This window comes from Malania oleifera, chromosome 11 (assembly GCF_029873635.1).
Source record: "Malania oleifera isolate guangnan ecotype guangnan chromosome 11, ASM2987363v1, whole genome shotgun sequence".
Lineage (NCBI taxonomy): Eukaryota > Viridiplantae > Streptophyta > Magnoliopsida > Santalales > Ximeniaceae > Malania > Malania oleifera.
Genome location: NC_080427.1, coordinates 48344072 through 48370760, shown reverse-complemented (window position 1 = coordinate 48370760; position 26689 = coordinate 48344072). Strand labels below are relative to the sequence as shown.

Sequence of the window (26689 nt, the reverse complement as noted above, 5' to 3'; positions counted from 1 at the left end):
AATAATTTGAGCTAAAATAAGTAATTCAGAATGCTGAGGATTTGAAAAAAAAAAAACATAGAAAAAAGTCATTTGATGTACATACTTTATCTGGTCTTTTATAAGCTGAGACTCCCCATTTTCTGAAAATGTCAATTGTGGGCAATTTATCTCCCCCCCATCGATGTGATGTCCTTCGCCAAATGGACTAATTAGGTTTTGACATTCTTCCTCAACCATACAAATCAATCCAAAGTCCAGACATTCTTCTTGAGGGAACCTTTCATCCCGAAGCTTCTCCAAGCTCACTTCTAGGCTGCTTAGATTATTTGACCGACTTACAGTCGAAGGTGACAGAACACTGCAACAAAAGATAAATTGAAAATAAATCTACTCTGTTCAGCACACATGAAAATTTCAAATTCAAATTCGTAAATAATTAAACTTTAACTTTCCTTTTGCAGAAGCAAACAAAATCAGCTTTATACTAAATAAATATCAGAATCCACACTAAGGGTTTATAGCACCCGCACCCAAAAATGCAATGCATGTGCATGCATTTCAGTGTGTGTTTTACTTTGAACATGAACTAACAAGAAAATTACATGTGGTTCACATACTATTCAGCTGGCGTTTGAGCAACGGACGAAGTTTCAGCATGAGCAGCAGAAAAAGTTTCAGCGACATCTTCCTCAAAAACACACTGCAAAATCACAAAAGGTAAAAATTTTTATGTATCTTAGATGAAACATAATCTTGTTAAAACATTGAACTGTTTATAACAATATGACCAATTCAATATTTTTTTCTTGCACATGATAGATATCATGCTAGCCTAAAAGAGGTCAATACTATACAACCTACCGAATCTACCACCACAAGTCCCACCAATACTATCAGATGTTCTGCTCCTGGGATTGCTAGCACTTGCACCATTTGCCTGCAAGTAATAGCAGTCGCACTATGCTACCAGTAGTTGCTTCAGTTGCACCGAGCACCACTAGTCAGGACAGTTGCATTTTTTCCCAAAAATAACCACCCATTAGGTGATGAAATGGAGCAGTTCAAACCAAAACCTACCCAATCCACGTCCATTTATGTGTAATGTGCATCTTAACTTTTAAGAAGATTCAAACTACATTATATCATGGATATTTCAGTCCATTTCTCTTCTTTTCTTTTTATTCCATTTTTCATTTTTTTTATCCTTTTTATTCCTTATTTTAAATATTTGAATAATGTGCTTGACACTTTATTTTAGATGTGGTGCATTAATATATTAATCTAACCATTGTGTAGGTGGCAATTGATAAATAAGAAATGCTACCGATACCACCACCGACGTTTTTGAACTAGCCAATATTAGCAAAACAGAACAAGCGCTTGATATCCCACGAGAAAAGAAACATTGATTTACCAATTCCCCATCAAAGGATTATATTTTTATCCCAACAAATATAAACACAGAAATTTTCATGAAAACTTTAAATATTAAAATATTAAAAAAAAAAAAAAAGTATGAACAAATATATGCATGTTGTAAAGATAACTGCATTCAGCAAGAATTTTTGGCTGTTGGAAGTTTTAGGGATCAGAAACTGGTAAACTGCTGCATTTAGCATGATTTAAATAGTTGTTAAAAAAAGTGTACGGCACTAAATCTCCCTAGTCACCATTGACCAAACATTGTAATAACATATTACACATACCATGTCTAGAGAATAATGCCCCACTGTCTCATTTCTCCATGCTTCTGTTTCATCAGAAGGACAAATAACATCAAACATAACCAATAGAACCAAGCAAACAAAAAGTTTAAAGCAATCTAAAACCTTTAAGCGTGATCTCTTCAAGGGGTCTCACATGGTCGCTGGAGAATTGGAGAAACAAATAAAAGGTAGTTAAGAATGGTGTAATGTTTAAGTTCATGTGAACACTTTTTTTCAGATAACTTACCCGCTCACATCTTCCAGAACCTCCAGATCAAAAGCATCAAGTTCAAATCTGGCTGGTAGAGTGATAGAAAGGAAAGGTGCATGTGAAGCTTCCCTATGTGTGTTCACTATTTTGGTATTCACAAAAGCATTAATTCTATTAAGCACCTTCCGGCAGTCATCAAAAAGATATTCCACTTTCTTCGAGTATATTCTCACAACACCAAGAAGAAGATAGCCCAGCACTCTACATGCAACTTCAGGAAAGTCTTTTAGCAAAATTTTCTCTGCATAAGGCAATAAAAAAGGGAATATTTAGGATAATAACCACAGTGACATTGTTGGATTCATATAAACAAAAAAAAAATAATAAAAAATAAATATTAAGGAGAAGAATGTACAAAGAGAATGAGAAATCTTCAAAAAAGGAAAAAGAAACAGGAGAGAGCTGTATTGCCAAAACACCTAGTAGTGAGCACCCTCATGGACCCTAAAATCACAATCCTGTGACAAATCAAATCTACAGATGACCCATGATCTCAAAAAAGTCCAAGCATTTCTCTCCAGCCAAAAAACCGAAAAAATAAATATTGATAGTTATCTTAGTCATTTAGCATTGTTAGTGTGCAAGTGTTATGTCAACAAGTGAGAGATAGTAAGGGCAGTATGGTAATTGGCATGTACTTTGACATATATCATAAATAGATCCAACCTAAACCCTAATTGTATGACCGCTACTAAATCAAACCCTAAACACCATAATACCACGCAACCTGCTGCTGTAGAAGGGTCATCAGCATCACCAAAGTCCATAAAGAGGTTCAGCAGTTGCCGAAAAAGCTGCAGTCACTGGAAAAATCCTGGATGCTGCTTTCCTCTTCAACACCACAAGAAACACCTCATATTTTGCAAAATTACGACATAGCAAGCCACAGAACATGCCAATCTGCCAGCCATCAAAATTTCACAGCCAGAGAAGCCTTCACATGCCCACGCACCGGCATATGAGACACTTTTGAGCAGCCATTTTGCTCCTATTTCCTCCCAAATATCTTGAATCCTTCCTCACACCATGATACCAAGTTGTATGTCATCTTTTCTGTCCCAAAGATATCACCTTTTTTCATTTGCTCATGTATGGCATTCCAGAAATGATTGCTTGCTATAGCTGTTGGTCAATGTTTATAGAGTTAATTGAGGCCTGAAACAGTGGTATTGATGTGTTCTTTGATTCATTTTTATCTTTCTTTCATTGTGTGCTTGTGGTTTGCTCCAGTTGGTGGATCTTGTGTGTTGGGATGGTGTCCATGAATTCCAGGAGGATGTTGTTTGCTGTGTTCTTCTGATTTTCTACAGTATAGTGGCTGGTTGGTACTGTTAGAGCAGTGTGTTGATTTCTTGGGGCTGGGTCTAAGTCTCTTGGAGCAGTGGCAGCATTTATACATTGATTTTGTAGGGTTGTCTCAGTGCTATGTCCAGTTGTTGGTGACACATTCGTGGTTGAATCAGTGATTGACTCCTTTGTGTTTGGTTTGGTTGGTGTGTTTCAGTTCATCCATAAGTTCACTTTTGGAATCCCAATAGCATTTTGTTTGCTGTGTATTTCTGATTTGCTGCTGTATCGAGGTTGTGTGTGTGTTGGGATGGCATTCTCAAATCCCAAAAGTGCGTTTTCATTGCCAGGCATTTGTTCAAGTGAACGGCGTACTTAACTACCTCTCATTGCCAGGCATTTGTTCAAGTGAACAACGTACTTAACTACCTCTGAAAAAGAGTATTCAAGGTTCCTACAGTATCAAACATCCCAACAAGCATCTCATCACATTGCATCTTTTGTTCAGAAGGATAATCCTACAATTTGTATGTCACCTGGTATCTCTCCCACTAGTCCTTGGAGTATCAACTCTGTTGCTACCGACCATATGTCAAGTGTAACCAACTTCTTTTCTGCGCACTAGTATCCTAAAAATCTACCTCAAGTTACCCCTATTGATGGATCCACAACTATAGTTAAGGGATAGGAACAGTAAATCCTACTCCCTCCATCTCTCTTTCTTCTGTTTTATACATTCCTAAGGGGGTGTTTGATAAAATTTAGCAATTAGCATTAAATGCTAATTGTAATTCTGAATACGTGAACCGGTTTCTGAATATAATTGGAACCAGTTTCTGAATTTGAACGCTGAATTATTTTAGTTTTTTGGTAATTAACCTCCGAATATATGTATTTTTTCAGTTTTTAATCCTTTAAAAACCTCCTTGTTAAAATTAATAAACATTTTTTGAGATCAATTTATATATATATATATATATATATATATATATATCAAAACTAAGGTGACTCAAATATAAAACATAAAAACATTAATTGAAAATATTTTCTAACATAAATACTTTAAAACATAAAATATTATTTATTGTGAAACATAATAAAAAAATATTTTTTTATAATTAAAACTTCAACTAAATACTAGCTTTTTCTCCATTTTTTCCACCTTTCTTCTGCAAAAATATCAGTTCTATAATTTCCATCAATAGATCGAACATATTGATCCTTCATATATACAAAGAAAAATATTCATAAATCCTTACAAAGGAAGTGGGAAAGTCTTAAATCTATTGCATTCATGGCCTGTTTTCTACTGTGGGCTTGGATTTATCAGACAGCAAAATTCATTTTAATATGCAAAAGAATATTTGAGTCTTTCCAAAATTGAAAGCCACACTAGCCGGAGATAATTCAAGCAAGATGAGCCTTCCCAATTCATATTTTGAGATCTTGTGCAATAGTAAATAAACCCAAGCATAACTAGAAAAAAAAAATTTTAAAAATAAATAAATAAATTAGAATATAAATGAAAAGGAAGAAGGAGAAGGAGAAGGGGAGAAAACATGTTGGTGTCAGAGGAGCAAGGAGAATATCGAAAGAAGAGAGACAACGTTAAAGGTGCTCATTCAACAATGGAGAGACTGGAGAGGTGAGAGCTTGAAGAGATTGAGCACGAATCAATTGGGAGATCATGGGAGGAGAGTCGAGGTTGTGTAATTTGTGTTATTTTTTAAGGGTAAAAAGTCAAAAAAAGCTTTTAATTTGTGCTCTTACTGAATCATCATCAGGGAGAATGCTAATTCTCCTAGAGGCAATCCAAATCTATTTTACAAGTTGACCAAACAACACCGATTCGCTGAATTTTGGACCATTGAGAACCCAACCTCTATTTAGAGGCCATTAAGCACAAACAAACAACCCCTAACTCCCCTTTTTCAATCTCATGTCATTTAGAAAACTTACAAAGGCACTAATTATTTTGTAACCTTCTTTCCTGATTTTGTGATTATTCATGACTGAAAACAAGGAAGACAATTGGCACAAGACGTAAGGCTTGTGGACTCTACTAGTTTGAGTCGTTCTCTTCTCCCATTGCCTGCACAACCTACACCGCTTCAAATCCATTGTCGCCTAGGTCATCCATCCTTGCACAAATTAAAATAGCTAGGTCATGGTATGAGTTTTGTGTCTACTCTTGAGTATGAGTCTTGTCAATTGGCAAAATATCATCATGTTCCCTTTGCTTCCCGAGTCAACAAACGGTTAGATAGTCCTTTCATGCTCGTCCATTATGATGTTTTGGGTCCTAGTCGTGTCACGTCAAAATTGGGGTTTCAATACTTTGTTACATTTGTCAATGACTACTCCAGGCTGACTTGGTTGTATTTAATGAAAGACCATTCTGAGTTGTTTAATATATTTTGCGCCTTATGTTCTCAAATAAAGACTCAATTTGATATGCTAGTCAAGATACTTCCTAGTGATAATGTTAGGGAGTACTTCAGTACCCAATTTAGTACCCATATGACTAATTCTGGTATGATCCATTAATCATCTTGTGCCACACTCCACAACAAAATGGAGTTGCAAAACAGAAAAACAAACATATTCTCAAAGTCATTCATACCCAATTGTATCAAACAAATGTCCCCAAAATTTTTTAGAGTGATGACATGCTCACTGCTTACTCTCTCATTAATAAAATGCCATCCTCTGTCCTTAGTGGTAAAATTCCATATTCAGTTATCTTCCCTACGGCTCCTTTGTTCTCCCTTCCTCCTCATATATTTGGTTGAGTGTCTTTTGTCCAAAAGTTAACTCTAGGAACGGATAAGTTAAATCCTTGCGCTACCAAATGTATTTTTGGGGGGTATTGTTATATTCAAAAGGGATATCGACGTTGCAGCCCTACTTTACATAGATTCTTTGTCTATGCTCATGTTACCATTTTTTAGGCTACACCATACTACTCTAATTCCTCAAGTTCTGTTGACCTTAATGAGTCTCTTCCTCTTCCTCTACCTAGCCTTCAAAATCCTAAGTTATTTCCTTCGTCCAATCCTCTTGCATCTTCATAAAGTTTGAGTCCTTCTCATTGCTTGGATCATCCCAATCTGTAAGTGTACACACAACGATTCAAAGGAGGAGAGCCCCCTCTAGCTTCAACTTCTATACCTCTAGATCCCTCGTCAGATGATCCTCTTCCCAGTGGTTGATCCTCCTATTGCTGTTTGAGAAGTAAACACACTAATACCCAACATCCAATCTCTAATTTTGTTTCTTATGACTTCGCGTCACCCTCATACTACTATTTTGTTAGTATCGTGTCCTCTATTGCTCTTCCCAAGTCTATTTTTGAAGTCATTCGCCATTCTAGACAAAGGAATGCAATGATAAAAAATATGCATGCTCTATAGGATAATGATACTTAGGATTTAGTACATCTTCCTCCTAATAAGTTTGTGATTGGTTGTTGTTGGGTGTAGACTATGAAGGTTAAGCCAAATGATTCCCTAGCTCGATTGAAAGCCCGCCTTGTTGCTAAGGGATATACTCAAGTGTATGGCCTGGACTATTCAAACACATCCTCCCACATAGGTAAACTTGCCTCAGTACGTTTATTCATCTCCTTAGCCACCAGAGTAGTTAAAAGCGCGCCTCAGGCGCGAGGCACAGAGAGGCGACAAGGCTAGTGCCTCATACCATGTGAGGCAAGGCGACCCGCAGAGGGGCGTCAGGCAACGTGAGACACGCCTTGAAATTTTTGAGCCTGTTTAAATAAAGAAAGGCCAAAGCCCTAGCCCTCATCCAATTCAAACCAACAGAGCCCTAGCCCTCTTCGACCCTTCGCAAGTTCATCTTGCACTGTTGCACATTTCGAACCAGTAGGAGCCTTCGCGAGCCTTCGAACCAGCAGCGCGAGTTCATCTTCGAGCCTTCGAACCAGCAGGAACCTTCGCGAGCTCGTCTTCAAGCCTTCGAACCAGCAGCGTGAGTTCGTCTTCCACATTTTGAACCAACACGACCCTTCGCGAGTGTGTCTTTGACATTTCGAACCAGCAGCGAGCTCGTCTTCGAGCCTTCGAACCTTCGTAAGTTGTCTTCTTCTTTTTCTTCTTCTTCAGTTCTGCTTCTTTTTTCTGCTGCCTGCTGCCTGCTTCTTCTTCTTCTTCTTCTTCTTCTTCTTCTTCTTCTTCTTTTTCAGTTCTTCTTCTTCCTCCTCTTCTTCTTCTTCTTTCACTTCTTATTTTTCTTCTTTTTCAGTTCTTCTTCTTCTTTCTGCTGCCTGCTGCTTCTTCTTATAATATTAGTTGATAATTTTATTTTAATCTTAAACTTCTAAAAAATATATTTTACAAAATGAGAAAAAAATGCAAGTTGAAGATTCATAATAATTAATATAATAATCAACAAGTATTAAACTACAGAAGGTTGTTTGACCAACATAACTTAAGAATTCACTAGTATTGAATTAAACTCAAGCTGATATTTAGATTTTAGACTTTGAAATCTTTTATTGTACTCTTTTATTTTGATGTTGAACTATGTTGAATTGTTGATGCTTTTGGCCTTGGCAATTTCATTAAATTTCCAATTTTGCTATTGAATGTTTTGGCATTTTAAATTCTAATATTACTAGATATTCATATGTTCATATATCAATTACCCCAAATAGGCATTTTACAGCATTTTAATAGTTGTGCGCCTCACCTTCGTGAGGTGTGCGCCTTCGACTCGTGCCTTGCACCTCGGCTTCAAATACCCTTTGCGCCTCGGCTCGCCTCTCGCCTCTAACTACTATGTTAGCCACCACCTATCACTGGCCTTTGTACCAATTAGACATGAAAAATGTTTTCCTACATGTTGATCTTCAGGAGGAGATCTATATAGAACAGCCACCTAGGTTTGTTGCTCACTAGGGGTCCAGCTTAGTGTGTCGGCTCAAGAAGTCACTATATGGTTTAAAATAGTCTCCAAGGGCAAGGTTTAGTTGCTTCAATGTTGTAGTACTTGAGTTTGGCCTTCAACAGTGTGCAGACACATCCTCCCACGTAGCTAAACTTGCCTCAGTACGTTTGTTCATCGCCTTAGCCACCACCTATCACTGGCCCTTATACCAATTAGACATGAAAAATGTTTTCCTACATGGTGATCTTTAGGAGGAGATCTATATGGAGCAGCCACCTGGGTTTGTTGCTCAAGGGGGGTCAAGCTTAGTGTGTTAGCTCAAGAAGTCACTATATGGTTTAAAACAGCCTCCAAGGGCAAGGTTTAGTTGCTTCAATGTTGTTGTACTTGAGTTTGGCCTTCAACAGTGTGCAGACACATCCCTCCACGTAGCTAAACTTGCCTCAGTACGTTTGTTCATCTCCTTAGCCACCACCTATCACTGACCTTTATACCAATTAGACATGAAAAATGCTTTCCTATATGGTGATCTTCAGGAGGAGATCTATATGGAGCAGCCACCTGGGTTTGTTGCTCAGGGGGGGTCAAGCTTAGTGAGTCAGCTCAAGAAGTCACTATATGGTTTAAAACAGTCTCCAAGGGCAAGGTTTAGTTGCTTCAATGTTGTAGTACTTGAGTTTGGCCTTCAATTGTGTGTAGTAGATCATTCTGCATTTTACCGTAATACCCCACTCGAAAGGATTTTGCTTATTGTGTATGTGGATTATATGGTGAATACTGAAAATGAAGATCAAGATATTCAAAGCCTAAAGCATTTCTGCAAACTAAGTTTCAAACAAAGGATTTGGAACCATTGAAGTACTTTATAGAAGTATCGAGATCTTAAACCGAAACTATTTTGTCACAAAGGAAGTATGATCTTGATCTTTTAGATAAAATCGGACTATCGGGATCCAAACTTGTTGATACACCTATGGATCCTAATAGTAAGCTAGTGTCACATATGGGTGATTTGTTGCCCAAACCAGGACAATATCAGAGACTTGTTAGAAAGTTGAATTATCTCACATTCACTTGGCCCAAAATATCTCTTGCAACAAGTTTTGTGAGTTAGTTTCTTGATTCTCCAAGAACAAGTCACTGGGATGCAGTAATTTGCTTCTTGAGATATTTCAAAGGTACACCTAGGAGAGGCCTCTTATATCAAGATCAAGGTCATACTCATATTTAAGAATATACTGATGCAGATTGGGCTAGGTTACCTTCCAATAGAAGATCCACAATCTGGTGTTGTATCCTTGTTGATGGAATTTGGTTTCTTAGAGGAGTAAGAAACAAACTAAGGTGGTCAAGTCAAGTGTTAAGTCAAAAATTAGGGTCATGGCTCACGCTACATGTGAAATTGTTTGATTGAAGAACATGTTGGAGAATTGGTTTTCTACATTCTCAGTCTATAGAGCTGATGTGTGATAATCAAGTTTGTCACGACGTCCCGGAGCGCAGGATGAGGCGAATGAAAAATGCTTTGAATAATTTTTGGGAAAAATAGGAATGGAATCGCCACTAACCTTTTAGTGTGGTTAGAACACTCGATTACTACCCAGGTAAAATCGGTCTGCTTACCAAATCAGGGATCGAGAGTTCGATAACACGAAGGGAAGGTATGAGCACTCCCTACACGTCCGTTCTTATGAACGGTATCTAATTAATCAAAAATTATTCCACCAATTAAATTTAATAAATCTTTAAAATTACTCTCTTTCGTGAATTTGTGAAATACACATGCAAAGAAATTAATCACACAAAAATATACGTAATATATATATTCCCTCAAAACTGGAGTATGGGGAGCTTTAAAAACTCATACCTTTTTGTTACAATCATAAGGATAAAATCAAAAATATTTAATAACAAAAATATCATAATAATAAAATAATAACAAGTTAATACAAATATGAAACACTAAAAATAACATAATTGAGTATACATATAATTCAAAATAGAATAATAATAATAATAATATAATAATAATAATAATAGCAATAAATAATAATAATAATAATAATAATAGTAATAGTAATAATAATAATAATAATAGCAATAAATAATAATAATAATAATAATATATTAATAATAATAAACACAATAATAATAATAATAATAATAATAGTAGTAATAATAAATAAGATAATAAATAATAATAGTAATAATAATAATAATAATAATAATGGTAAGGATGATACGTGCACCGAATATTATGGAAATACAATAATACAAATATGTAATAATTAGGAAACATAGCAAAACCTAAAATTGAAATGCAATAATAATATGAAAATATGTAAGCTAATATACAATAGAATGTGCAACGAATATGCAAATAATTATATAAGGCAATCACAATAATAATACAAATATACAAACTATACAATAAAATGTGCATTCAATAATAATATAAATATACAAATAAACATATAAGGCAATAACAATAATAATATCAAAACTTAACTTTAGCATACACGCATATACAATAAATAACAATCCTTTAATATACGATATACAATAAATACCAATCCTTTAATATACACGCATATGCAATAAAAACTTAAACTTCAGAGATTAAAACCCCAAACAAATCCAAACATATATATATATATATATATACATAAACATGCACGTGTGTGACAGTGAGCGTGTGTGAGTTGTGTGTGCATGGTGTGTGTGTGGGTTAGTGTGTGCATGAGTGCGTAGGTTGGTGTGCGTGTGTCAATATGTGGAGGGAACTCATAGCAAGGGTTGGAGGTTGGCCGTGAGGTGGCTAAGGCTGGATCTACGGGAGTTAGTACGTGTCAGGGTTTGCAGGAACAGGGTCGTGGCCGGAGTTAAAAGACCGGAGCTGGGCACAGCGATGGAGACGAAGGTGAGTCGTGTGAGAGATAACGACGGCGGGTCAGAGGAGCTAGAGTTGATGGGGCGGCCGGAGTGGAGCTGTGCTGGTCTGCGAGGAGTGACGGCAAAGCTCGTACTATGGCTATCTTGTTTCGCGGCCGAAAGAGAGAATTGAAGAACGGCTAGTCTGGTACAACGACACCGGGACTGGTGTAACGACGACATGAGGGTGGTCAGGCTGGGAGGTTGACGGTGTTGTGTGGGTGGTGAGGTTGCTGTAATGGTGATGCTAGAAGGATGGTGTTGTGGAGCTGTGAATGTGTTTTGCTGTTGTGCGCGAGTTCCTCGTCGAAACATCGTCAGGGCGGGGCGTGATGTGGTGTGATGGTGGGTACAGGTGAGGCCGTGGAGGGCTACGGCTAGGCGTGGTGCAGGTGAGGCCATGAGGGGCTGCCGGATTGGATCTGGGAATGGTGCGAGTGTATGGCCGGAGATAGAGGTAGAGGCTAGAAGGATGGTGTTGTGGCAGTTGTGTGTGTGAAAGAGAGAGAGCATAGAGGGGGGTTTAGCTTAGGTTTTTTTTTTTTTTTAATGATTCTCCCCCACGGCCGTGTCTTCCTTCTTGTCTTCCTTCCTATTTATATATATATATATATATATATATATAACCTAAATATCTAAAACCCTAAGCTCCCCCTCTTTTTTCTTTTTTATTATTTTTATTTTCTTTTTCTTTTTATTTTTATTTTATTTATTTTTTTGGCCAACAAAAAGCCCAAAAATAAAAATAAAATCAAAGACTCGATCTAAAAATTCCGAAACTCAATCAAAATTTCGAAAAATGAAAGACTCAACCTAAAATATCCAGACTCAAAGGGACTAAAAATAAAAGATTCAAAAATGAAAAATGTTGGGAATCAATTTAAAATACCCGGGACTTGATTTAAGAACAGGGACTCAATTTAAAATGTCGGGGCTCATTTTAATACACCCGGGATATAAAGTCAACTTTTTAAGTACACCGGGTTTTCTCACGAAGGCCTGATTAAAATAGTGGTGTCTACAGCTGCCCCTCTTTGTAAGCTTTGTTGCTTCAATGTAGTAGTAAGAACTTTCCTACGTTATTTGTAGCAACAAGCCTACAAAGATAAAAAAACACCTATTTTAGCCAGGCTATACAACTACCTATGGCTTTCAAGTTAATCAAGTGTTGTTTGCTTTTGTATACCAAGGATGATTTCACTGAATGTAAGAATCCAAGCAAGAGTACGCAAGGTTGACTTGCACTGAATGTAAGAATCCAGGCCGAGGTACACAGGGATGACTTGCACTGGATGTAAGAATCCAGGCGGTAGTATGTAGGGTTGACTTGCACTGAATGTAAGAATCCAAGCCGAGGTACACGGGGATGACTTGCACTGAATGTAAAAATCCAGGTCAAGGTACACAGGGATGACTTGCACTAATTGTAAGAATTCGGGCGGTAGCGGATACGAGGATTCGAGTCACACGACACAATGATGGCTTGCTACGAATGTAAGAATCCTAACCGTAGCGGATACGAGGATCCAAACCACACAACACAAAGATGGCTTGTTGCAAATGCAAGAATCCGAGCCGTAACGGATACAAGGATCCGAGCTACATGACACAATGATGGCATTCCTCGAATGCAAGAATCCAAATCATAACAGATACGAGCATCCGAGCCACACAACACAAGGATGGCTTGCTATAAATGTAAGAATCCAAACCATAGCGGATACGAGGATCCGAGTCACACGACACAATGATGGCTTACTACAAATGTAAGAATTCGAACCATAGCTAATACGAAGATCCGAGCCACGTGACACAATGATGGCTTGCTTCGAATGTAAGAATCCGAGCCATAGTGGATACGAGGATCCAAACCATATGACACAATGATGGCTTGCTGCGAATGCAAGAATTCGAGTCGTAGCGAATACGAGGATCCGAGTCACATGACACAATGATGGCTTACTTCAAATGTAAGAATCTGAGTCGTAGCGGATACAAGGATCCGAGCCACACAACACAAGGATGGCATGCTACGAATGTAAGAATCTAAGTCATAGCGGATACGAGAATCCGAGTCACACGACACAATGATGGCTTACTGCGAATGTAAGAATTTGAGCCGTAGCGGATACGAGGATCCGAGCCACACGACACAATGATGGCTTGCTGCGAATTTAAGAATCTTAATCGTAGCGGATATGAGGATCCGAACCACACAACACACAGATGGCTTGCTACGGTTATAAGAATCCGAACCATAGCAGATACGAGGATTCGACCCATATGACACAATGATGGCTTGCTTCAAATGTAAGAATCCGAGACATAGCAGATACAAGGATCTGAGCCACATGACACAATGATGGCTTGCTTCGAATGTAAGAATCCGAGCCATAGCAGAAACGAAGATCCGAGCCACACAACACAAGGATGGCTTGCTGCGAATGTAAGAATCCAAGCCATAGCGGATACGAGGATCCGAGCCACATGACACAATGATAGCTTGCTTCGAATGTAAGAATTCGAGTCATAGCGGATACAAGGATCCGAGCCACATGACACAATGATGGTTTGATGCGAATGTAAGAATTTGAGTCATAGCAGATACGAGAATCTGAGCCACATGACACAATAATAGCTTACTTCGAATGTAAGAATCTGAGTCGTTACGGATACGAGGATCCGAGTCACACAACACAAGGATGGTTTGCTACGAATGTAAGAATCCGAGCCATAGCGGATACGAGGATCCGAGCCACACGACACAATGATGACTTACTACAAATGTAAGAATTCGAACCATAGCGGATACAAGGATCCAAGCCACACGACACAATGATGGTTTGCTGCGAATGTAAGAATCCTAGTCGTAGCTGATACAAGGATCCAAGCCACACAACACACGGATGGCTTGCTGGGAATGTACGAATTCGAGCCGTAGCGGATACGAGGATCCAAGCCACATGACACAATGATGGCTTGTTTCGAATGTAAGAATTCGAGTCATAACGGATACGAGGATCCGAGCCACAAAACACAAGGATGGCTTGCTGCGAATGTAAAAATCCGAGTCGTAGCGGATACGAGGATCCGAACCACATTACACAATAATGGCTTGCTTCGAATGTAAGAATTCGAACCATGGCGGATATGAGGATCTGAATCGCATGACATAATGATGGTTTGCTGCGAATGTAAGAATTTGAGTCGTAACAGATACGAGGATCCGAGCCACATGACACAATGATGGCTTGCTTCAAATGTAAGAATCTGAGCCATAGCGGATACGAGGATCCAAGCCACAACACAAGGATGGCTTGCTACGAATGTAAGAATCCGAGTCATAGCGGATACAAGGATCTAAGCCACACAACACAACGATGGCTTGTTACAAATGTAAGAATTTGAGCCGTAGCGGATACGAGGATCTGAACCACATGACACAATGATGGCTTGCTTCCAATGTAAGAATCCAAACCATAGCAGATACGAGGATCCAAGCCACACGGCACAATGATGGCTTACTGCGAATGTCATAGCAGATACAAGGATCCAAGCCACATGACAAAATGATGGCTTGCTTCGAATGTAAGAATCTGAGCCATAGCGGATACGAGGATCCGAGCCACACAACACAAGAATGGCTTACTGCGAATGTAAGAATCCGAGCCATAGCAAATATGAGGATTCGAGGCACACGACACAATGATGGCTTGCTGCAAATGTAAGAATTCGAGCCGTAGCGGATACGAGAATCCAAACCACATGACACAATGATGGCTTGCTTCGAATATAAGAATCCGACCCATAGCGAATACAAGGATCCGAGCCACACGACACAATGAGGGCTTGCTGCGAATATAAAAATTCGAGTCGTAGCAAATACGAAGATCCGAGCCACATGACACAATAATGGCTTGCCTCGAATGTAAGAATCCGAGTCATAACAAATACAAGGATCGGAGCCACATGACACAATGATGGCTTGCTGCGAATGCAAGAATCCGAGTCAAGGCGTATACGATGATCCGAGCAACTTCAAGTAACATTAAGGTGTGAAATCAAAGTTTGGAAAATGGTTACTTTATTGGGGAAATCCACTTGGGTGTAAGGTCTTGATTTCGATGAATGGATCCACTTGTTCATGGGATCCGCTGTCCTATTTTCAAAGTATGTCAATCTGCATCTGAGGTCAGCTGCCCCAGTTTCCAAGTAAATCAATGTGTGCTTGGGGTCGGCTGCCCCAGTTTCAAATATTAGCACAACAGGAATTGCTCAGTCAAGAATGCCAGATGATCATTCAAAAGCTTATTCAACAAGAAAAATGTAAAGGGTGCTCTATTGCTGTATGTATGGATGTTGCTAACTCGTGATGCTAGTATGCAGGGATAGATTGTTATATGTATGCATGTTGTTAACTTGTGATGCCAGAATGCAGAGATATGTTGTTATATGTATGCATGTTGTTAACTTGTGATGCCAGAATGCAGGAATATGTTGCTATATGTATGCATGATGCTAACTTGTGATGCTAGAATGCAGAGATATGTTGTTCTATGTATGCATTTATTTTTCTATGCAATGCATGAAATGCATGAATCTTCTCTCCCAGCGTGCCTGTGATTAATAACCCCATTTTTTATTCTGACCCTATCTTCAAATTCCAATTTGTCAGGAAGGCACCTGAATGGGTTCCAATGAAGCTCAACATGAAATCTGCCCCAGCTAAATGGATCTGTAATTGATCTTGGCCTTGTTTTCCATTTTCACTCTAAAATGGGACCCGCCTCAGTTAAATGCATCTATAGCCGCTTATTGCCATATTGTTAAATTCTACTTGAACAAGCAAATCTGTGAAACCTGACATGACATCTGCTCCAGTTAGACTGCTCTTTCTCCACAAAGACTTTCTTTATAGGAAACCACTGGTGATTCTGAAACCCTTTGACCGTCCATCCTCTTTTAAAGCTTTGAAGGGTACGAAGGTTTTTTTTTTTTTTTTTTTTTTTTTGCAATGCATGAAGTACGTAATGATGTGCGAAAATTCTTTCTCCAACATGCCTATAATCAACACACCACTCTGATCTCGGCCAAGGATGCCCCTAAATTGGTTCCCCTGAAACTTGACCTAGTAGATTTTCTCAACAAGGACCTTCTTTGGATTGCATCCTTAATATTTTAAAATCACTTTGAAATTTAAATAAATAAACACGCAATCAGATAACTCAATTTCATTAGGGATACGAATGGAATGCTCAAACTTACTTGTCTTTGTTTGATTTTATGGGCTTACTTAACAGGAAACAACTTTACCAGTACTTTGTAGTTTTGCTACTGGCTAGGAGAATCATATCAATGAGCAACCATCTTCTTTTTCTCCCTCCTTTGGCAAAAAAACATAACTCTTCCACTCCAAGATACTTTCTTGCTTGGTATTCCATGACTTATTTCAAATTTTTTATCTTGAGTCATATCTGGTGTCTCATTAAGTAGTCTGATCAATATTCCAATCTCAGGGTGGACTTTAAGACACGGGACGAAGCGTAGGCTTAAGGTGACAGGTTTCCAGAAGAAAAGGGAAACTAAGACTCAAAAATCACATCCCTTGATAACGTTTTCTGCCCCAATTTGTGGCAAAGTATTCGCAAAGTATTAACCGAACTTGTTATTTGAACAAACTACCTACGTACCTTTTCAGGATCAAGTTATTACGTAGTTCACACTCAACATTGAGTCTAACAAATCAATTGAGATAACAATGTATAACAATCTGGTCAAGACTTTCATTTAGCCCGAAACGTAGACTAGGGGTATGGGTTAGAGAAAGAAAGGTTTAAATAAAGCTCAAAATTATCAATCTTATTAAGGGTAATCATTAGTCAAAGATCACATATAAAATATGTCTCTTATTTCTTTTTTCTTTTATTTCTATTTTTCTAATCTTTTTTTTTTTTTGCATTTTTTTATTTAACTACGCCTTTTGCTTTTCCTTTCATGGAGGGATCTTAGCTTCACTTTCATTTGGGCTCCATTTGGGACAAATCTTTTTTTTTTAAACTGTGCGTGTGGGGTGTGATCCTTTGACGGGTTAATTAAGAATTGAATTTTCCGGGCTCAAAAGGGCTTACAAGGGATTTCTACTTTGACTTTCTTTTGGATAGCATAAAAAATGACCTATCATCCTTTTAGTAATGATCATTGTCTCAAACGACTTGCCAAACATTAGAAAACCTAAAGCCAAGTTAAATTTCTAGTGAAATGACGTTTAAGAAAAACTGGTTTAACATTCAGGCTCAAATGGGTTAGCAAATAGTGAATCAATATTTGGTTCTTTTTAGGGATACTGGTCGACCAAAGATGGTCACCCCTCATTTGATCAGAATATAATCATTATACTCTTAAGACACCAATCATAATTTTAAATAATAAAGACAAGAGATTTTGTTCATCGATTTCATCAAGCAAACATATGGCAAAGCTTGATAAGTCATTTCTATCTACTTCTCCTATGACTCTTCATCATTTTGAAATCCACGTCCCAACCAGGCTCCTTGACAACATCTTGAAGTGTTGGAGGCATTTCCTTCATCCATTTCCTATGTCACTTGCACAAAATGCAAGCAAAAATAGACAAATTTTGGCAAAGGGTGATGATTCGAGGAGGATGGGATAAGATGAGACTAATATGCACTTTTATTTTATTCAAATTCAAAAAAATTTAAACAAAAAGGATTCATGGATGTATTCTTCTCATTATTATCCTTAGGTAATCAAAGACATGATTGACTTTCCACCATCACTCCTGTATCATGTGAGCTCACTTCTGAAGTTAAATACCAATCAATCCTTCAACCCAATGGCATTTGCGACATTTCAAATGTGATAGGACAACGGGTTCCCATGATTCTAACATTTTGCCTAGAATAAAGAGATCATCTTGTTCTACTCAACGATGGAACCCCGGATATTTAACTTTGCCGCTTGGCACACCAGTTTTACAGACAATTGGAATGCGGTTATTGACCCATTGGAGTGACTACGCATGCATGGTTATACGTGAAATTATGCACGTGAAATGCATGAATGCAATGCAACCTAAATAACTACTTTACCAGAATTTTAGGGAAAAAAAACCTTTTCAACTAATGAAAGATTTCAAAATTAAGCAGGCCATTAATGGACCACCATTTCAATTCAATTCCTCCCTCAATTATTCATTTCCCCGGTGATGGTCTATGTACCCTAGATTCTACGAAGGATCATGTTATATTTTGGATTTGGGTTAACTCGGACGAGTTGACCCATTGGGTTGGTTCAATGTGGGCTTGTAAGCTTAGATGTACATTAAGACCTTGGGTGTTTTAAAACATGGGCTTAGATTCCTTAAACATATTGGCCTATTTTTTTCGGTAATAGGGTTGAAGCCCACTTTTGAATTTTGGGTTTGGCTTTTTGAAAATCAAGTCTAGGTCGGGTTGTTTGCTTAGAAAAAGGTTAGGCCCGGGTTTGTTTTAAAAAGAGTTGGACCCGAATTATTTGAAAAGGATTGGACCGGCCCATCTTTTAAAATACTTAGGCCAAGTGCTTTATTTTTTGGAAGAATGGGTTGTGATCTCACTGTCGGGCTATTCCAGAATATTGGCTAAGTGGTATGCATGCCTAAAATGGATGCAAAATGTATGATACAACATGAACTATTTCAAAAACATATACAAAAAACGGGATTAAGTCACATGGAGAAGTATGAGGCTCCTATCCCGACCCGGGGTAGGATTGGATAAACAGGGTTCTTCAGGGCTCTGTCCTAGGCAAAGGATTTTGGATAGTTATGTGTGGCTAGGCTCTATTCCTTATTGATGACAAGGTCCCCAGATTGAACTTCAATCCTTCCCCATAGGGGTCCGGATAAAGTTCGCACTGAGTGGGGTGGTCTGCAGGTCCCATCAAGCTTAAGCTACGAAGGAACAAACGTTATTACACCCCTATCTAGTCCTATTAGGAAAACCCGGGTATAGGGTGTAATCCATCCATTTTAGCCTATACCCTCTACCCCACATGTCACACAATATTCAAATATTCACACTTGATCTCATATTCATAATTACATCTCTAAACATATATACAATTAGATTTTCAAAACTATATAAACAAATCTATGATATTCACATGCTTGAAGAATTTAATAAAACATGTTTATGAAAACAAAATATTCACAATTAATTAGATTATTCAAAAATTAATGAAACAAAATATTCACAAAGTAATTAAGGTTATTCACAAATTATGGAAACAACATATTCACAATTAAGGCTATTTACAAATTAGGGAAACAAAATATTCACAATTAATTAAGATTGTTTGCAATTTATGGAAATAAAGTATTCACAATTAATCAAGGTTATTCACGAATTATGGAAACAAAATATTAACAATTAATATGTTTATTCAAAAATCATGGAAATAAGACATTCACAACTGATCAAGATTATTCACAAATTATGAAAAATATTCACAATTAATGTAATTATTCAAAAATTATGGAAACAAAATATTCACAATTAAAATATTCACAAAATAAGAAGTAATTAAAAGATTTATTAAATTAGAATTCGGGATAATTTCTAATTAATTACTAGCTCGACTCTTTAAAATCCCCAGCGGAGTCGCCAAGCTGTCGCGACGTCCCGAAACGCGGGACGAGGCGAATGAAAAATGGTTTGATTAATTTTCGGAAAAAATAGGAATGGAGTCGCCACTAACCTTTTAGTGTGGTAAGAACACTCGATTACTACCCAATTAAGGGTAAAATTGGTCTGCGTTACCAAAACAGGGATTGGGAGTTCGGTTATGCGAGGGGAAGGTATGAGCACCCAATACGCGCCAATTCTTACGAACGGTACCCAATTAATTAAAAATTATCCCACCAATTAAATTTAATAAATCTTTAAAATTACTCTCTTTCATGAATTTGTAAAATACACATGCAAAAAAATTAATCACACAAAAATATACATAATATATATATTCCCTCAGAACTAGGATACGAGGAGCTTGAAAAGCTCATACCCTTTTGTTACAATCATAGGGATAAAATCGAAAATAGTTAATAACAAAAATATCATAATAATAAAATAATAACATGTTAATACAAATATGAAACACTAAAAATAACACAATTGATTATACGTATAATTCAAAATAGAATAATAATAATAATAATAGCAATAAATAATAATAATAATAATATATTAATAATAATAAACACAATAATAATAATAATAATAGCAATATTAATAGTAGTAATAATAAATAAGATAATAAGTAATAATAGTAATAATAATATTAATAATGGTAAGGATGATACGTACATAGAATATTATGGAAATACAATAATACAAATATGGAAATAACTAAACCTAATAAATGGCATACAATATATCAACATGGAAACAAGATTACGGAAACAACTCAAACTACAAATATATTATGCAAGTATATACAAGGACAATATGGAAACATAGCAAAACCTAAAATTGAAACGCAATAATAATATGAAAATATGTAAGCTAATATACAATAGAATGTGCATGAATATGCAAATAATTATATAAGGCAATCACAATAATAATACAAATATACAAACTATACAAAAAAATGTGCATTCAAAAATAATATAAATATACAAATAAACATATAAGGCAATAACAATAATAATATCAAAACTTAAACTTTAGTATACTACACGCATATACAATAAATAACAATCCTTTAATATACGATATACAATAAATATCAATCCTTTAATATACATGCATATGCAATAAAAACTTAAACTTTAGAGATTAAAACCCCAAACAAATCCAAACATATATATATATATATATATATATATATACATATGCACGTGTGTGACAATATGCACAGTAAGCGTGTGTGAGTTGTGTGTGCATGGTGTGTGTGTGGGTTAGTGTGTGCATGAGTGCGTAGGTTGGTGTGCGTGTGTCAATATGTGGAGGGAACTCACAGCAGGGGTTGGAGGCTGGCCGTGAGGTGGCTAAGGCTGGATCTACGGGAGCTGGTACGTGTCTGGGTTTGCAGGAACTGGGTCGTGGCCGGAGTTAAAGACCGGAGCTGAGCGCGGCGATGGAGACGAAGATGAGTAGTGTGAGAGATGATGACGGCGAGCATGAGTAGCAAGAGTTGATGGGGCGGCCGGAGTGGGGCTATGCTGGTTTGCGGGGAGTGACGACGAAGCTCGGGCTATGGCTATCTTGTTCCGCTGGCAAACGAGAGAACTAAAGAACGGCTGGTCCAGTACGACGACAACGGGACTGGTGTAACGACGACGTGAGGGTGGTGAGGCTGGGAGGTTGACGGTGTTGCGTGGGTGGTGAGCTTGCCGTAATGGTGATGCTGGAAGGATGGTGTTGTGGAGCTGTGAATGTGTTTTGCAGCTGTGCGTGAGTTCCTCGTCGGAACGTCGTCGGGGCAGGGCGTGATGTGGTGTGATGGTGGTTGCACGTGAGGCCGTGGAGGGCTACCGGATTGAATTTGGGAATGGTGTGAGTGTATGGCTGAAGATAGAGGTGGAGGCTGGAAGGATGGTGTTGTGGTGGCTATGTGAGTGAAAGAGAAAGAGTGCAAAGAGGGGGGATAGCTTAGGTTTTTTTTTTTTTTTAAATGATTCTCCCCCACGGCCGTGACTTCCTTCTTGTCTTCCTTCATATTTAAAAAAAAAAACAAAAAACAAAAAACCAAAAAAAAAAAACAAACAAACCCTAAATATCTAAAACCCTAAGCTCCCCCTCTTTTTTCTTTTTTCTTTTTTCTTTTTTTTTTTATTTTTTTTTATTTTTACTCTTCTTTTTTTTTTGCCAACATAAAGCCCAAAAATAAAAATAAAAACAAAGACTCGATCTAAAAATTTCGGGACTCAATCAAAATTTTGAAAAATGAAAGACTCAACCTAAAATATCCGGACTCAATTTAAAAATATAGGGACTCTAAAAATAAAAGATTCAAATTTAAAAAATGTTGGGAATCAATTTAAAATACCCGGGGCTCGATTTAAGAACAGGGACTCAATTTAAAATGCCGGAACTCATTTTAATACACCCGAGATATAAAGTCAGCTTTTAAGTACACTAGGTTTTCTCATGAAAACCTGGTTAAAATTGGGGTGTCTACAAAGTTGTCATTCAATCATTGCCTCCAACCCGATCTTCCATGAGCAGACAAAGCACATTGAAGTTGATTGGCACTTTGTTCAAGAGAAGTTTGTGCAGAAGTTCATTACCACCACTCATGTGAAGTTTGATTTGCAAGTTGTTGATTTATCTACTAAAGCCTTGGAGGATGCTCGTATTACATTCATCTGTAACAAGCTAGGAACATATGATATATGCTCCAAATTGAGGGGGAGTGTTGATGGCTATCCTAGTCATTTAACATTATTAGTGTTTGTGTTATGTTTACAAGAGAGAGTTAGTAAGGGCATCATGGGGGTATGCACTTTTACATAAATTATAAATAGAGGGAGAGACCCATCTTTGTGATAAAGTCTTCCATTTTACCCAATTATTCAACAATAAAATATAGAACACCACCATAAAATCCTTACATCTTCCCATCTTCAGAACACTCTAAATCAACCAAAAAAAAAAATCTTTCAATGAATAAGGGCACACACAACACTCACCCAACAAACCAAAATAGTTTGTTCCATAAACACCAAGCTATGGAGCGATGCAAAAATAGATGCACATGATCCTCATCAAAACCATAATGCATAACACAAGCATTTGGGGCGAAAGCCATGTATGGTCTTAACTTTTAGCCTGCAACAAATTGTTGGTGTGAACAATATTAAGAATGGTGCATATCCAAACACCAAACCATAACATCCACACAATGAGAAAAATTTAAAGAATCTAACCACCTAGAAGGAAGAAAATTACTCCACCTCCACATCAATTAGATTACAAAAAAGAAACTGAAAATCCCAAGAATCAAAGATCTATTCATAACAAGAAAGTGCATCAGGATGTAAATAGAGATGAAATTTGGAAGAAAAGCAACAGAAAAGCAAACATCCCCAAGCTAAATATCCATCCAAAATTGAACCCTAGACACATTTCTCACTTTATCAAACAAATGAAGAGGAAAGAAGAATGAAGAAACTTGAGGGATGAATTTCCATGAGCTTACATGCGAGACTAGCTATAATATTAGCATCCCACCCATCCTCCTGCAAACTGAATTTACTTTTAATAATCCTATGCCAAAGAATTAGTTTCCAAAGGAAACCACCATAACCATTTATCAACCAAAGCTTTAAGACATAAAATTATTGAGACCCAAGCCTCCCTCCTCACAAGACGGCAAGACCTACCAACTAAGTCCCAACTCATAAGATGAATCCCCCTTTCTCACCCAACCTTAACCAAAGAAAATCCCACATCATCTACTCAAGCTTACAAGCCACCCCCACCAAAATCATAAACAAGGAAAGAAAAAAAATAATAAAAAAATCTGGATTGAAGTAATGGGACTCCCCCCCCCCCCCCCCTCCAAAAAAAAAAACCGGCGGGAGCACGTGAGCAAGGTGTAAAAGAGCACGCCCTCCCTTCCACCCATTAGACACCTAAAACCTTACAAACCGAGGATTCCCACTTGAGGGACTCCTAAGTTACACAAAGGCCACTGCAAAATCCCAGTATCCCACACCCCACAAGGGCAGCAAAACATAAAATCACCGCAAGACTCAAATTAATAGCAGCTAGTTTACACTTATCCAAATTAATCTTAAACCCTGAAACTAACTCAAATACCTACAGAAGGGTCAGAATATAGCATAAAGATTAATTCAAATATTTTAGTTGTTCCTATATTCCCATCCTGAGGATACTCTTAACTACTTTTGTGGCACTTCCATGTCCTACAAGACCAAACTCTTATCTTTGTTATTTGGTCAATCACCAATACTGAATTGATGCTAAACCCATATGGGCTTTATTGGCATATAATACAACAAACCACCCATTAAGACCAGTGACTCCCCGCATTTTTGTACACCTTTTAAGCATTTACTTAGTAACTGCCACTCAAATTGGTAAAATTACCGTGTCTCCCATGCTTTTTCAACAGCTTATATTTTCAGACAATTTCTTCAAGGTGCCAAGGTTCTTTGATTGTTTCGATTCTCCAATTTTTGTCCATGTACGTCAATACATTTGGGTTTTCTAAGTTACTGTTTGACTTTTCTAAACGAGTGCTTATTTGTCAATCCAGATAATTTTTCAAACAATCCATAACTAATACAAGTTCAACATTACTATTTGATTAGTAAATTTTTCGATTGGGAGATTGATACTATGACAAATTTCTAAAGCAGCCTTTACAAGATTCAGTGCCAGGCCACCTCCTTGAACAAAGATGGAATGGTCAGTCAGATCTTATTATAACACCTTAGCTACCCAGCAGAGTGCAGCAACAATTTCCCTAGGAAGCTCATTTGGAAAACAGCAGCCCTCTCAAAGCTGGCTTTTTTCACAAGGGACACTATGCTGGAGAAGATCCTTAACTTATGGTAATCTTCAGAAAAAAGGCTTGTTTCTCATGAATAGGTATTTTCCGTGCCTTGGGGAGGCTGAATCAGTGGAGCACATCCTTCTGCACTGTTCTTGATCCAGAGACCTGAGCTTGGCCATTTCCATGGACAAACAGAAGTGGATCACCACAGGTTCAGCAGAAGGTGAGATTTGGCCTTGGAAAAGGATCTGCTCTAACAAGGTCAAAAGAAGGTTCTTTCCTTCATTCCCTTTGAGATTTTTTGGGCAGTTTGGAGGCAAAGGAACAGGAAGGTTCTCAAAGGAACAGTCTCAACTTTACAGGCTATTATGGGCAGTTGGATATCTATGATTTCTAATTAGCAAAGTGAGCTGTCTGGGATGGACATTTGTGTAATCCTTGATTTCCTTGATGTATTACTGTGACAGTTGTTTTAAAGCTCCAACCTGTTTGTCAATAGTTGTTTTAAATGGTACATGAAGATTGATTTAAGGAAGATCCTATGTCAGTTGTTACATAATCTCTTCTGCACAAAATTTTAACGCCCCAAAAAGGAGAACGTCACTCTTATAAGTGAGGTAAAGATAGACTGTTATCAACCCTGTTGTGTTAAACATTATCCAGGCAAGCGAAAGGAACAATGCATCCTTGAATGCCTTATTTAATAAGATTTCCCAGCTAAAATAACAGTTTTCTAGTTAATGCATTTTAATCATAATTTACATCAGTTCCAGGGTGCCAATCTCAAGACCATTTAAGTAATCAGGTTGGAACAACTTCCAGTGATTTGAGATCCAAACCTGGTTCAGACCTGCTACTGGAAACTTGTCTATTTTAAAAGATATCATAAGCCAATAAAAAAACAACGAAAAGGTATAAATAAAGTTATGTGAGTATAATCTTCTTACTAATTCTGCTTTCTTTTATTTAAGGTGGCTCCCAAAACCACGCATAACTGCTTAAATTCTAAGCACATTAACAATTGCTGCAGCTGAGATGAAAGTAGTGAGGAGGAACGTGATATATAGTTTTTTGGTCTGATAGGAGAAAAAGAGAAGTGCATCTAGCCAAATTTAGAACACTTTTCCATCACTAGTGCAGCAATGGTTACCAAACACCCTTACTGAGAGGAAATTTTGAACCTTAAACTTAAATGAAGCCTCTTCAAAATCTTCTGAAAAGCCAGCTCCAGTTCCAAAATCAAAACTAGCATTACAATAAAGCGAAGGGTGGTGGGATCTTAAGATAAATAATACATCTAATGAAATCTTATAGTCATAGTGCCATAGTTTTCCATCACATTTTCAGCATTCACCACAATAGTTCCATGTATTAAATTTTCCATACTTCCTCAGAGTCCCAGTCTTTCCCACACTTTCATTCCCTGTACCCTCACAAACCAGGCATCCTTATAATTCAAGCAACAGTGGTCTAAGCAGCCAACCACACTCTCAGCAGAAAGTCTGACACTATAGTGCAATAGCTATTAAGACTTGGAACTCAGTAACAGGACAGGACTTAAGGAAGAATAAGATCGCAAGAGATATTGGGATAGCCCCATTCAGATTCTAGCATTCGGTAACAGTTTAGATTATTGTTAGATTGCAGGACAAAGATGGTATATACATACATGCATGTATATACACATATAAGCAATGTTGGAATTAAATTGAAATCACTTGCCCTCTAGATTATATAGAAGGGGTTCAATATAGTAATGAAATTACTTAGGCTAGTATATTAAAACTTGGTTTGAGCTCGGCACAAGCCCAAGCTCAAGCTCGGTTAAAAATTTAATAAACAAGCTTGAGCAAGGCAAAGCTCAGCACGGCTCAACTCGTTTGCATACCTAATTATTACATCTATTGGAGTATGCCTCAAATTCCTACTTTGACTAGGAATTTCCCATTTGATAGACTCTTGGCAGGTAAGAGTTTCCTAAGTTTGAGTTTGCTTTTGGTTGAAGTACAAAAAATTACTTGCCCAAGTTGACTTTGGGTTTTTGGGCTTTACAGATGTATGTACATTCATGGGATTA

General features: G+C 37.5%; 1 protein-coding gene across 5 annotated transcripts in view; it reads right to left on the bottom strand.

The window, feature by feature from the left end:
- LOC131167389 (sister chromatid cohesion 1 protein 2) overlaps window positions 1–26689 on the bottom strand; it is a 32192-nt gene that overhangs the window by 4352 nt on the left and 1151 nt on the right. For all 5 annotated transcript variants that reach the window (XR_009140117.1, XR_009140118.1, XM_058126195.1 and 2 more), the window contains exons 2-6: window positions 1936–2200; window positions 1812–1849; window positions 1689–1732; window positions 600–682; window positions 86–340 (exon numbers count right to left, since the gene is read on the bottom strand). Coding sequence is in view for 3 of the 5 variants with exons in the window: in XM_058126195.1 (XP_057982178.1) it covers window positions 86–340; window positions 600–682; window positions 1689–1732; window positions 1812–1849; window positions 1936–2200 (685 nt within the window). In the remaining 2 variants the exon portion in view is untranslated. The remainder of the gene's footprint in view (window positions 1–85; window positions 341–599; window positions 683–1688; window positions 1733–1811; window positions 1850–1935; window positions 2201–26689) is intronic.